Here is a 14,458-nt window from a genome sequence, read left to right on the forward strand (position 1 = left end):
TTAGAGGAGATAAATGATTTTGAGGCTACGGTGTTGCAGCTAGTCGAAACAAAAGCAGAAGGCTACATGCCTCCACCCGAACCCCAGAAAGTGGAAGAGACAAAAGCTCGACCTCTCTAAACCAGAAATCGCAGGGTCATATAAGGAGAGGAAGGGACTTTTAAGAGAACGTTTCTTCCCCATTTGGCCTCGTTGTCAAGGCACGTGGTGACCGAGGATCTCCAAATATTTGGAGGGATGATGAGAACCACAGGCCATGCTTGGAATTCAGGGTTGGCAAGTAGGCTCGAACGAGGAGAGGAGCAATGGTTATAGCTATTTTCATCGAGAGTGATATTGGTTAATTGTATACGTAAATGCAGTGGTCTTCATTTACTCCCTTAGATTCAGAAATAACTAATCAAATCACAGTTGTGTTGTAGAGTATTTGATTTCAATTTATAACTTAGAGGGAATTTAAACATTTTCCCTTTACTAAGTACATCATGCTGTGAGTGATCATATTAAATCAATATGCCCTCTTATTTTACACAAAACGAAAGATTTATACAATTGCAGACTCCTAAAGCTTTATTACCCTTAACAGATTCAATATTCTAAAATCCACCGTAGAGAGAAAAGAGGGATCATAGTATATATATACAGTATCATACATATACAAGCAAATAAAATATTAGGGACTTGACCCAAAAATGAATGAAATGATGACTAAGACACACAAATGCTTGGGTCTGGATCCGTTGTCAAGGTCTCTGATACACATATTTCGTTCTTGGATCCACAATTACGCCCTTCCCTCCGTTTACCTCTAAGTCGTGCCTGCAATCGCGATTCCTTGATAATTATATTTCTCTATTTTCTTTTAGACAATATATGAACCAATTACACTACTATCTGAAATGGACATTAAAATTATAAGTAATAATATAATCATTTAGAACTTTAAACAATCATGGGATTTGAGATTAATTGTTCATAATAACATGGATTTGATTATACGAGGCCTGCAAAGAAAGTGATGACTGGAAAGGATGGAAACTCACTGGAATACGAAGTCTGGAATAGTCAGCTGTTCGCGGGGGACATATTTGAATAGCTGCAGAAGACGATCAACATAGACCACCTTCTTCCAGACCTGAAGACCGGATTATAATTTCTGATGAGATTCAGAATACGAGAAATGGTATCTGAAATTTGGGACTCGTTCTTGTTATGTAACGGAATTAACGGAGATCGCACATACCTCATCATCTACAAGCATCTGCAGTCCGAATATTACACTCTTCAGGCCAAAGGTTGGATGGAGAATGTATATTGCCTACATTGTAAAAGCCAACAATGGTGAGAAGAGAAAATGTCAGTCAGCTTCATATAGGAGCTTTTGAAGAAAATTTTACGTGGAGATTGCGTCGGTGTTTCCGACCAAGTATTTGCTCTAATCTTTTCATCCATCCCAGATCTGGTTGCCTGTTGATTAGGAATTATAAAATTAGATACTGCAGTTTTTCTCATTTGATAAGAAAGTTTTCAAGCAAACAATGAAAATGGCACTCAAGAGAAAAACGTGAGGAGAAAATACACACATCTGCAATGATGCAGCAGAGTGGAAATAGACTATCGTGTAAGGCTTCTGTATCAAGGGCTCAAACTCCTGAAAACAAAATAAGAGTATAGTCAGATGCCATTAAATATCATATTTAGGGGCCATGAAGCAGAGGCCCAATTAATTAACTTAAATGTAGTCATTTGCCTTCACTATGTAAAGCACAAAACGCTCCAGATCAAGACATCTTAGGAGAAAGTGTGCTCCAACCACCACCATCACTGGACGACCTTCACTATCAACCCCGCCCCGATAACTAAAATTAAGGCAAGAGGCTGCGTATTAATAAGTAGGCACATAGAGTTAACATCCTACTTCTATACATAAGTGGGATGAAAACAAAGAGATGGCAACAAATTTCTTGATCTGAATTCAGTTCACTGATGAATTTGAGTCAAGCTAAACATAAATCATTTGTATGGTGGAGTCCATCTTATATGCTGAGAACATCTGCACATGCTGAAGCATAACATAAATAAAAATAAAATTCAGTGCCTTACACAATTTTCATTTCAGCAATGTCAGAAAGATTAAGTGAATTTGCTTTAGCAAGGTATCTAGAATGGAGTGAGTATTCTTCAGCAGCCGATAAAGGAGGACTCCCAATGTCTCCATATCCAAGCATTTTAGCAAAGTTCCAACCCTTTCGTGCCTGAGCAGATTTTTCCCATTGTTCTCTGCGTCTCTGATCCGGATCTTTGATCAAGGACATGAATGCAGGATCCAGATACGACTCTAAGTACGACGAGTCACTGTTTGAAAAAAGAAGAAATGCCTGGATAAGATTCAATGCTACGAAGCAGTTCCCAAATCATATGAGCTTTGATCTTATTAAACAGAAAAGCAAACTATATTAACCAGCAATAAAGATGAATATGATCATAGGCAAGTATCAGTTGGAAGATGGTAACAATTACAAGAAAATTGTCTAGTGTTATGTATGTATGTCAGCGAAAAACGAGTTTGAACAAGTTTAGAACTAGAATGAAACAACAAACACATGTACAGCTAACCACATAAGAGATCAAACCCTTAGCTTTTTCATGACATCATAAAAAGGGCTAGGAAAAGTATTAAGAGCCACCAACCGTCCAGCTAATGATATGTTGCTGACTGCCAGATCAGTAGAAGTCTGGGGAGGTCTAGAAGCAGTCGTTTTCAAATTAGGTAAAGGTTGAATCCTTATTTTGCGTTCATCTATGACCGTCTCACCATTTTCATCTCCAACATCAGCAGGAAGCTTGGAAACAGCTATCTCCTCTTCAAGTTTATCACGTGGAAAGTAAAGCGGGAGCAATCTGCAGCAAGAAGTAGCAAATGGGTGAGAAACTAAGTCATGTTTCATATGCATCACTAGATCTGGTATTGGGTGGTTTGATTTCAGCGAGCTAACCTTTTATATATCTCTGTATCAGATGATGTTGTGGTACAGAAAACGACTGCATGTATTTTATCCTTCTGTTTCTCAAGAAACCGCCTCACAGTTCCTAAAGAAAGATATAAGTTGGATTTTAACACAAAATAAGAAGGGATGAAACAAAATTGTAAAAGCTTTCGTGTATACATAACAGAGTGGACATGGGTGTCAATTCAGGCATACTGAAATTAATTATAGATAAAATCATAAGGGAACTACTTACTTATGGCCACATGTGCAGCTGGTTCTCGTGGATAATTTTTGGCTTCTGTGTATATACAGCTCATAGCAATGCTGCAATTGATTTTCAAAAAGAGCAAGTCAAACTATTTCACATATTAGAGCAATGGCACAATGAAGAATTAAAAGCAAGTAAAGACATCAGGTTACTGAACCCACCTGTGGAGTCTATTATCAATGAGCAGTTCAAGGCAAGATCGATAACAATGACTGAGTGCATTCTCTGCAGCGGTATGATATTTTACAGCATATTTGGGACCAACAGTATGTATGACCCTCCTGAAAAGTACAAGAAACCCCATTTTTCGCATAAATATTAGGAGAACATAGAGATTCAAACGTTTGAGCATCTTAATTATCACTGCTCATTTACAGACTGCAAAGAACAATATATTAACTGAAGAACAAATGAATAAGTACGCAAATTTTAACACACTGGTCTACCAACTCTGAACATTAGTAAGTTTGGACATATCTTCTGCACAAGCCAAGTAATTAGATGAAAAGGTACAAAACGGAAATGCATAAAATATATAGGGGTTTCCGATTACAACAAATGAACAACTAAATAAATGCATAGTAACTATAAGCATATTTTGGAATAACCACCTTGCTGGAAGATCATAAGCATTAGTAACCTTTGCCATTCCTGTTCGACAGCCACCCTATAAAATGATAAGAGCACAAATCACCACATTATTATAACGTTTGTACATAATCTTAAAGGCCATTAATACATATTTCTACATAATAATTTTATTCTTACTTAGGACTATCCTATTTAGAATTTGCTAAGGTCAAATTTGTGAAATTTTCAAGAGCCATAACGTAGCTTAGAAGTTATTACAGTGTGAAATGTCCTATCAAATGTCAATTCATGCAAATCCATCTTCACTTCACTATCCTCACCTAGTTAAGTCCAGCATCTAGTGTTAACACATTGCAACAAAAATGGTAGGTTGCGGCCTCCCTAGCTATATTTTCTCTATTACCAATCTCAAAGGAATCGTGAATTTGATGAAATTAAGTCCGCTGTACATATTTGGTCATGTATTCAACATCCACAATAACTCACTAATAAAGTGCTAACAAATTCTCTACTATATTGCACTCTTTAATTTAATAAATGCAATTGCAATATAAGTGAAGAATATCAAAGACCCAGTTTCAATTTGAATAAAGTTATAGCTCACCAGGGTTGCACATTCTTCTGCAAGGTTCGGACCTGCTGCAGCATGCAAACCAGGGCTACTATGAGCTTCATCCAAGTTCTGGCAAACAACCAAAATAACATGAGATTTTCAGAACATGAAGTAATTTAAAGAAAACAAAATTGAAATAACAAGGTGAAGTATCCAAAAAAAAGCTGCGCGAAAAAAAATATAGGGCCAACTTATGCTCTAAAGTTTGCTCAACTGGATCAACTAGAGCTAGTGGAGTTTCTCAAGGCTCTACTTAGTTATGGGTGATTACTGATAAGGCAGAAAAGATATTTTTGTAATTGTATAAAGAAGTAAAATCATGAGACATTTGTGACAGGACACCACAAAAAGATGTGTAAATACACATGCATTTAGGAACATATACGAATACACAAAAAATGTTGCAAGGACATACAGCTCTGGAGCAATTAGAAATTACAGGAATTTAAGAGCTGGGGGATTTGGAATCTCTTATAAGTATAGCAAAGAAAAGTGTGCGTAAGGAAATACACTTCTTTAGTATTCTCACGCCTAATTCTGTAGGAACAAGTATGGATAATACAGACAAGTAGTAGAGGGTTGAAAGGTCAAAATAAGCCAGAGCTGTAATAAAGATACATTTCGAGTTATATGATAATCATGGCGTAACAATGAATGACCTACTGACCTCATTTGTTGAGTTGACTACAGCATCCACCTCAAGATTCCATGGGTTGCCCCTCCAAAGATATACCTTGGAGTTAACTTCACGATCCATGGGAAATTTAGATACCATTCCATTTCCACTATTCTCCCCTTGAGATGCTGCAGTCAATGGGTCTGGAAAATGCAGATTCTGGAGCACTGAATCTTCATTCGCATACGAGTACCTGAAGTCAGAATCGCTCCAACAAGGGACTTGATCTAGGGTCACAACAGAGTCCCCACTATCTGTTGGCAGCCCACCCCGGTTTGTCGTTGCGGCCCCAGACCGATACATAATTTACTGTCCAAGATCAAATCTTTACCTCCTCTTCCCTCCCACTACCACTGACACAAATTCTTCAGTTATCACCAACAGCAGAGGAAATTCTAGTAACATCTCAATCATCAAAACTCAAACCACTTAATTGCATCATTATCAAACTAACAGCAACCAAGAGCATGTAAAAATCATCACGAATTAAAAATTCCCAGCTACAAAGTAATGGAGCAAAACCGCATTAATTGAAAACAAGTAACCAAACCCTAGAACACAAGCGCAGTCCATAACTTGGAAGGAGGAGCAAAGCTAAGCAAAATTCAGTAACTATTTCACAGATAAGCGAACATATGTCTCTCTATAAACAAGCAAATTAATAAATTACCTCAAATTGCGTGTGATTTGAGCTGGTGTGCGATTTGAGAATCAAAGGAGAAAATTTGAAGCGCAGCCGATGGACTGGTTCCGAATCTGCGGTGGATTTTCTTATTTTTCTTATAATACTCCGAGTTTACCAAATCTAATATCACCCACACCACCCAATTTTTTTTATTTAAACTTATTTTATACCATAAAATAATTTTACAAATTCATAAAAATATCATTTTATCAAATCTCATATCATAAATATATAGAATAAAAAAATTATTAAAAAATATAAAATCAGACCAATTTTTTTTTATTTAAACTTATTTTATACCATAAAATAATTTTACAAATTCATAATTATATCATTTTATCAAATCTGATATCATAAATATATAGAATAAAAAAGTTATTAAAAAATATAAAATCAGATGGATAAAAAAATAACACATATACTGAATAAGAAATAATATTATTATTTCAAGTTTTAAAATCACAAATTTATACAATAGCAATTTATTGTACCAATAACTTAAACATGAAATACAATTGATAACAATAAAGCAAAAACTAATTATAAAGACAAATATCTTACAACAGAAATCCGATATTTTCACAAACAGTGAGAGAATAAAAAAGTGGTGCACTCTGAAAAACCTATTACATTGGACAGTAGATTCAAGAATTGTCTAGATTAGAATCACTGAAATAATTGAGGAGGTGCAAACAATGTTATCTCACCAAGTCAATTCTTTGGCCAGATAGTTCCTCATCACTGATCAACCTGTGCGTCTTCTCCCGCAAATCAATACCTCACCCTAGTTGTTCATAATTAATGAGAGACCACAAGAAGACAGTCAATCCCAATCTAAATTAGCTTCTATCAATAATAATAATATATCAGTATAAAGTACAACATAATACCAAAGGAAAGGAACGAATTTGGAAGAATCAAGATTACCTTATATGGAGCAAGAAGCCCAGCCATAATCTTCTAAGATGGTTGACTTGTACATCCACATACATATTTAAATTGATCTCTTCATAATTTGACAACTATATAAATTCCAAAATTAATAGGTTAATGGGTTAGTGGCAATGAATATGATCATTAGTGGGTAGTTAATCATGGAAAAAATGAAGAGTCATGATATTAATATTTCATTTAGGTTACATAATATTTAAATTTAATAATATAGCATGTATATTAGAAAAATCTTTTTATATTATCAATGGTATTCATGTAATTATTCCCAAAACTTCATTTTTATATATTTATATATAGATCAATTCTATTTATTATTTTTAAAAATAAATATTAGTAGTATTATACATCATATCTTATTAACTCATTTTACTTATATTTTATTATAAAATAATACTCTCTCCATTTAAAAAATAATCCTCTTTTATCATTTTTGCTTATCCCTCATAAAACTAGTATATAATTATTTTCAGAAACTTTTCACAAAAACACTACTAATAACTTAGACTTAGATATTTACTATCACTACTTTAATCATTTTTATCATTCCTCTTATTTTATTTTACAAATTTTGCTTTAATCCTCTTATTTTATTTTACAAATTTTGCTTTAAGGCTTGTGCCGTTGCCAAAATCTCTATTTTAAGAAAATAGGGGGAGTATATAAATATACGACAAATTCCACTATTTTTTTCTTAATAATTTTCTTTATATTTTTAAAAGCTCGTGTCGAATGGAAGTAGAATTTTTTTTGATTGACTGATGAAATATAAAATAATTCTCATTTTGTCTTTGTGAAAGTAATATGTTGTCCTTCGCCTTTATTATATATATATATACTATAGGGGAGCATTAGGGTCCAAGTGATCCTTTAGTGTTAAGTTCAAATGTATTTCCAGCCTTAGGGTTAACTTGATGGACGGATTAGATGTAAAGTATATATCATACCCGAGTTACATTATTTAGGAGTTGTGGTTACATTATGGGGGTAAAATTGGTACATCTTATTCAAGATTCGGTTTTTAAACGGAAGGAGCAAACTATCCGCTATTTCTCTCGATTTCTCTCTCTCATTTACCCCAAATCGACGAAAACCTAGTTTCCCACTTTTGCTCTCTATATTCAAGCCTAGTTTGTGGTGATTCCTTATCAAATGAAGACGAAGACCTCAATCCATCGCGAAAAAGTGGAAGATGAAGTTTATATCAACAATCGGCGACCGGAATTGTGGTGTAGACGTGTATTTGTTCAAAATTACGCCGAGTGTTGTAGGCTAGAAACTTTCAGTTCGGGCCTCCATTTTTCAAATGATTTAAGGTAATTTAGACATGTGATTCTCTCAATCATCTCCTATATATGTTAGTTACTCAAATGCCCGATTAGAATTGTCCAATTTTATGTTTACATTACCGTGACAATCCCTAGAATTTTTGTGAAAAGAATCGATTTTTAAGGTAAAGATTCGTTTGTTGCCGATAAGCATACTTCATTTCTCTTGTTCGTATTTAATTACTGAGCAAGGTTATGTACATTATTGATGTTCATTGTTTGTAGTTGTCTATTAGTAGTTGTCGTTACATTATTCAAGGTTGGTGTATACATTATTGCTTAGTCAGCATACATTAGTCGTCATGTTTGTACTACATTATTGTGAATTGTCGTGTACATTATTTGTGCTATAATTTACATTATTTACCCCAGTGTGATAAATTAAAACAAATCCATTATGTAGTAATGTATGCTCTCTACGGCAATAATGTAAACGACATAAGTCTTCATGTTGGTGTGTAGATATATTATTCATCTGGTGATGTAACATTATTCATTTTCAGCAGGTCTTTATTTTAACGCATATATGACGTACATTGTTTAGTATGTGATTATAATCTCACTTTTATTATGAACTTTTGAATAGGGTCGAAGAGGACAAGAGTAGATTATGAAGATGACTTTGATGATTACTTTGAGGAGATGGATGTAGAGGATGTAGGGGATGGAGGTCGTCGAAAGAGAGATGATGTGCTCTCTTTTAGGAGGACATGAACAGTACTGTAGCAAGATTTTGTACTACGTTTAGCATTGCAAATGTATATATATTATTTTCTATGTTGACATTATTCGTGGAACATGTTACATTATTTAATAGATTATGTTACATTATAACATATTCATCATGTATTAAAGTTTGTTATCTTAAAATAATGTAAACCTACGTTATCAATAATGTAGTCGTTACAGCTTTGATGTATGGATTGCTAAATTAAATAGAGTAAATAGTATATCTCAAAAATTAAAATTTTCTATGCTTTCAATTTCAGCGGTTTACGTGTTATTTAATTATAATATGCTATAACAATTTTATTGTAGAAAGATGTGGTTTAGATTAAGATTTATTCTTGATTTATGAATAATGTAACATGTTAAGTTGTTTGTTGGCGTTATTTGCATGCCCTTTGTTTCATTATTTACTACTTAGTGATATATTTTCCAATAGGCAACTCAGAATAATGTATAGCATGTTTGTTAACATTGTTGTATGAGCTTTGGAATGCAAAGTGTTTGTGATATAAGTTACATTATTAAACTCAATCACAACATTACAACAACTTAAATACACTAATATATGCTGCTAAAAGCAATAATGTAAACATGATGCGTCTTCATGTTGTTGTTATATACATTATTCAGTTGGTGCTGCAACATTATGCGCTTTCAGCATAATTATATTTAATACAATTGTGAAATATATTATTACCCTGAAGAAACATTATGCACACTCTCTCTCTTCCATTAAAATATTCTCATGCTCCATCTCTTTCTCCCACAATTTTACTTATTTTTCCTCCTATAAAAATGATAAACATTTAGCTTGCATCGACCTCATCAATAATAATTTCTACACGTATAAGCTCATTTCTATTAGCCGAATTTCACTCGAAAGAAACAATTTTGTCGTCGACTTCTTCTTCTTTGGGGCGGGCCGGTGCGACGGAGGGGGCAACCATGGTGGATTTCTGTCGGAGGCAAAGGGAAATCGGCCGGCGGAGGGCGCGACCGACTTCTTCTTCTTTGGGGTGGGCAGGCAAGCTGGAGGGGGCAACCATGGTGGATTTTTGTCGGAGGCAAAGGGAAATCGGCCGGCGGAGGGCGCGACCGCCCCCTCCTCCACTGCTTGAGATATTGAAAGACGGCGCAGAGTTCTTACTGTGGTTGTTTGATTTTGTTTCATTTACGGAAGGGAGACTTAATCTTGCTAAAAAAAGAAGCGTGAATCATGGAAACTTACTAACTGCATAATATATCATATGCCAACCTTACCCTTTTATCATTATTATAATTATTAAAAGAAAAGATAAAATGGAGCCATATAAACCGTCTGATCCATAAATTGAAGGGATGATATTGACTTGGATATTTAACACAAAATGAGTTATGGACCTGATCACTCCCCTATCCTCCATCTATGCATAATGAATAGTCCTATTTTCTTTTCAGTAGTCTCATAAATTAATTTTTTCTTTTTTTTTTCTTTTTATTTGGAAAATTTTCATATTACACTATTAAAGTGAATTTCACTATCCGTATTTTAATTACTCGTCTCTTTTCCTCTCTTGTATTATCAAATTTCACATTTTAGCTCATCCATCCCAAAAATCCTTATTTTTAAGGGATAAAAGGGGGCACTACTATCACTTTAAAAGTTTTTTATTTACTACTGTTTTTGACCTTTTACTATTATACTCCATATAAGTATATATATTAAGGGGGTGTTTGGTTTGCAAGATTGCATCCCGGATTAAATATGTAGTATGTTTGGTTCATGAGATTCAATCCAACAATTCAATCCTAGATGGATAATCAGTCATAGCTAACCTCCTATGACTAAAATAATCTCACAACTCAATCCTAGATTGTATCATAGTATTATTTTATCTAGCAAACCGAACACCACCTAGTAATATTTTCGCACATTTGATATCACTTCATTACGGATAGTAAATTGAACAATTTACACGGACAATAACACTTATCTAGACTTGTAAAGAAACATAAAATTTGTGTAATTTGGTGTGACAAGTTCAAATTATTAGCTTTTTATTCCAATTATTAGGAAGCAGTATGAATCAGATCTTAGCTAATGACAACTTGGCATTAACCATACAGTTGTTGGAATATCCAAATGCTGGATACCAAACGCTATAAATCGTGTGACTGCGAATATGCGATAGCGTAATCATTATTGAATTGAATGGGTATAACGTGAGCTTAAGCTTAATGTGGGAATAACATGACCAAAAATAAACACATTCACTAGCAGTATTTTCTACCAAAAACAATGCAATAAGCTCAAAGGCATTCATAGCTTTGGGTAAAACTTGCGACTTTGTCTCCGACTGTAATGGAGTATTCGAAATTAATTTCCAGAACCAGCCAACCAGGCAAAAGTCAAACTCAAAGCTTCGAAAAAGCACTAAAATAATAGTAAGGCGTCAAAATGAAAATGTAAGTCCCTAAGGAGTAAGGAGTATCATTATGTTGTCACTCTTCGAGCATAGCTTGAGCAGCATCAACTAAACTGGCGCGTAAATCAGTTGATGCCCGAGCAAGAACGGTGTATCCTTCTTTGTCTTTGGCATCCACATCAGCCCCATGTCTTATAAGGAGGAGAGCAACCTGCAAATCAGAAGATATTTAGGGAACATGTGGTAGTTATCAGTCAATAAGATTAGTCATCGAGTTCGTCATTTAAATCGCCTAAGAAGTTATCAAAGGAGTGTGTGTGTAGAAAATTACATCTTTGTCATCGCATACTACTGCTGTCATGAGTGGAGTTTGCCCTGCTCTATCACTTTCATCAATCTCTGCTCCTTCCTCAATCAAGAATTCACACAACACTATGTTACCGGTGCTTGCTGCACGATGCAGTGGAGTGCATCCGAACTGCATAAAGTTACTTTGGTCAATGGAATTAGAGGGCATATCAATGCTATGAAGTAGTAATAAAGAAATAGAATGTTAAGATTCCAAAGATGCTAAGGAAATAGCTTGTTTTCAAAGAATTTACTACAAACCTTATCCTTGACATTGAGTTTTGCACCATGAGAAACCAAAGTTTGAGCTATTTTCAGAAGACCTTTGCTGGCAGCATAATGGAGAGCTGTTCGGCCACCGTCATTTTTCATATTCACATCGGCACCTGTTAAAGCAAATTTGCACTTCTCAATCACAACTTGTTCATACACTCTTCCGCAGCAATATGAGGTTATATTGGACTTAGAAAACAACATAAAAATTCTAGTTGTTTTGACAAACAAACAAAATGCTCAAGTGAAGGTCTAGATACTGACTAAATAATTTCTGTTGGGATGATAAGAAAAGATTATAAACAATAGATGAATAATCCAAACTAGATGTGAAAGTTCTGGAAAAATTCAGCAAAGATTGGCTTCAACTTGATTCACCAGTCTAATTCTAGTTTCTGTATTTAACTTGCTTCTCTTCTTTCTCTCTCCCCAAGCAGAGGTGAACAATGTGATCTTCCAATCAAATTATGCCATGCAGAATCAAGGAAGCCAGATTCATAAAACACCAATATCTGGAAATAAAAAGTCCTAGCATACACATTCTATCATAAAAATCAATATGATTACTCAGCCTAAGTTCTCTTAAACTGTCCAATCCATTCAGCTATATGTTCTATAAGAATCCTGTTATCTTCTAATAGAACATAAACACAAGATGTACGGTAATCTTTTAGACTAACTGATGATAATTAAGTCCAACGACGGGTATAAACCACTCAGCAAAATCAGTTTTAAACACTCACCGGCGGTGAGTAGAATTTCCACAATCTTAAGATTGCCACTGCTTGCAGCGGAGTGCAGAGGTGCCCAGCCTTCTTCGTCACAGCTATTTACAATTGAAGGAATTGCAGATGCTAGGACTTCAACAACCTAATTCCTCCATAAAAAAAAAACCGTATCCATAAAAACAACGAAGGTGGATAGTATTATGATCAAATACAAGCGATTCATATGAGTCCGTAGCATATAACTGAAATCAGTGATCATTAATAAACAATTTCACTAAAATTCGGTCAGACATTTACAATAAAATAGCAATTGATGATTTATGCATCTCGTCATTAGGTTTTCAAGGACAACCTAACTACTAAAAATCCTACCTAAATAGCTACTAAAACAGTAACACATTTGAATTTGATTGTCGCTTTAATAGCTAAAATCGTTCATCTCCAATAAAAATTGAAACTGAAAATGAACAGAACCTCGGTCTTCGACGAAGAAACGGCTACGTGGAGGATAGAACGACCGTCTTCATTACGGACACGGCTGGCTTCGCCTAGCTGCTCTTCAGAGAGCGATTTAAAAACCGAGAAATCGCCCGATTCGGCCGCCTTAAACAGGTCTTCCTTCATTTTTTCAGCTGATTTGTGGTCGATTTCCATGTCTACTGCTTGCTTACCAGCTTCGAATTCGAATCACTGCGTGTGTTTATGGGTTTTGGCTTTTTGGGGAAGAAATCTATTAATAACAGTTTTATTTTTATTTTTTAAAATATCGGTTCAATAAACTAGGCCGATCGTCGATTAAAAAAAAATAAAAATAAAAATAAAAAAATACATGAATCATGTACATTATACGTACATTAATTACCATCTTCGAAATATTTTAATGCCAATTTTCACGACGGAGCCTGGAATTCTACATAGATGGGGCAAAAATATACATAAAGATATTTTAATACATTAAGAAGGGGCAAAATAAGGATATTTAAACAAAACTTAAAATTATCTATTAAAATTAGCATACATGAATTTTTTTTAGGTGGGGCATTTGCCCCTTGTGGAGGCCTAATAGATCCGTCCCTGATCCAACGTATATATAAATAGATAGTACTCTACAATTTTAGTTTTTCACAATAATACCAATTTAAACTTAATTACACTTTTAATTAAACTTAATTACAATTTTAGTTTATGTGCAAGCAAACTCATAAATTATTAAAATTGATTATTATCAAGATAAGAATCATTTATTTCTTTTTTTGAAAGATTTCATTCTATGTTAATAGCTCAAAATGAATTTTTCAATAGACTCACGAACATTGCGACCAATTATAACTTGTTTTTCAATTTGATAATGTGTGACAGATCCGATTTATAATTTTGATTTCCAATAATTTTTTAAAATGCAAATATATTTTGAAATTCTAATTAATCTTCGTGCAATGATGATATTAAAATTAAGTATTTTGGTTGATGATTATGCAAAATCATTCGATTTATATTCTCGGTAAGATAGTTATAAAAATTATTGATAAACATGTGTCATGATACCAATATGCAGAAAATGAATTGCTGTTTATTTACTAATTGATGTATATATGCCAAGGAGAGTGTGTGATAGAGACCGATGCAAAACATTAATTCAATTGAATAAAATTAAAGGGATGATTTAGCAATTCAAAATAGTTATATGTCATTCCTATAATACTACCTCCGTTCCATAGTAATAAGGGCGTTTTTTCATTTCCGTCCATTCTGTAGTAATAGAGTCATTTCCCTTTTTAGTAAAAGTCAACACATTTTTCCACACCCACTTTACTCTCTCTTACTTTTTTGTCTCTTTATCTCTCTACCTTTTTCATGTTCCACTTTATTCTCT

General features: G+C 34.1%; 2 protein-coding genes across 5 annotated transcripts; both read right to left on the minus strand.

Moving 5' to 3' along the window:
* Positions 1-609: 609 nt before the first annotated feature.
* LOC125185263 (uncharacterized) lies at positions 610-5,942 on the minus strand. 4 transcript variants are annotated; one of them, XM_048081771.2, is made up of 15 exons: positions 5,809-5,942; positions 5,130-5,485; positions 4,454-4,531; positions 3,870-3,925; positions 3,420-3,539; positions 3,244-3,314; positions 2,997-3,090; positions 2,692-2,901; positions 2,104-2,355; positions 1,751-1,859; positions 1,584-1,651; positions 1,398-1,467; positions 1,244-1,318; positions 1,044-1,135; positions 610-834 (listed from the first exon to the last, which is right to left on the minus strand). In XM_048081771.2, the coding sequence occupies exons 2-15, from the start codon at positions 5,439-5,441 to the stop codon at positions 744-746; spliced, it is 1,698 nt and encodes a 565-aa protein (XP_047937728.1). In that variant the 5' UTR covers positions 5,442-5,485; positions 5,809-5,942; the 3' UTR covers positions 610-743. The 4 variants fall into 4 exon arrangements, with proteins under 4 accessions (XP_047937728.1, XP_088924447.1, XP_047937729.1 ...); XM_089068321.1 differs by having other exon boundaries at positions 610-819; positions 5,130-5,491; XM_048081772.2 differs by having other exon boundaries at positions 5,130-5,491.
* A 5,168-nt stretch (positions 5,943-11,110) lies between these two features.
* Positions 11,111-13,304, minus strand: LOC125219398 (Ankyrin repeat family protein). The gene is made up of 5 exons (XM_048121368.2): positions 13,060-13,304; positions 12,601-12,727; positions 11,846-11,970; positions 11,568-11,714; positions 11,111-11,447 (listed from the first exon to the last, which is right to left on the minus strand). The coding sequence occupies exons 1-5, from the start codon at positions 13,237-13,239 to the stop codon at positions 11,313-11,315; spliced, it is 714 nt and encodes a 237-aa protein (XP_047977325.1). The 5' UTR covers positions 13,240-13,304; the 3' UTR covers positions 11,111-11,312.
* Positions 13,305-14,458: the final 1,154 nt, after the last annotated feature.

The sequence above is a fragment of the Salvia hispanica genome, chromosome 1, assembly GCF_029641045.1.
Source record: "Salvia hispanica isolate PSC_SH4W2 chromosome 1, Shi_PSC_v1, whole genome shotgun sequence".
Classification (NCBI taxonomy): domain Eukaryota; kingdom Viridiplantae; phylum Streptophyta; class Magnoliopsida; order Lamiales; family Lamiaceae; genus Salvia; species Salvia hispanica.

Excerpts from the sequence above, each read along its gene's own strand:
- LOC125219398 (XM_048121368.2), bottom strand. The coding sequence starts at position 13,239 with ATGGAAATCGACCACAAATCAGCTGAAAAAATGAAGGAAGACCTGTTT. Across the intron at positions 12,728-13,059 it reads TTTCTTCGTCGAAGACCGAG|GTTGTTGAAGTCCTAGCATC; the intron begins GTTCTGTTCATT and ends TGGAGGAATTAG. Across the intron at positions 11,448-11,567 it reads TAGTATGCGATGACAAAGAT|GTTGCTCTCCTCCTTATAAG; the intron begins GTAATTTTCTAC and ends TCTGATTTGCAG.
- LOC125185263 (XM_048081771.2), bottom strand. The coding sequence starts at position 5,441 with ATGTATCGGTCTGGGGCCGCAACGACAAACCGGGGTGGGCTGCCAACA. Across the intron at positions 2,356-2,691 it reads AACATATCATTAGCTGGACG|TGACTCGTCGTACTTAGAGT; the intron begins GTTGGTGGCTCT and ends TTTTTCAAACAG. Across the intron at positions 835-1,043 it reads ATTCCAGACTTCGTATTCCA|GAATCGCGATTGCAGGCACG; the intron begins GTGAGTTTCCAT and ends ATAATTATCAAG.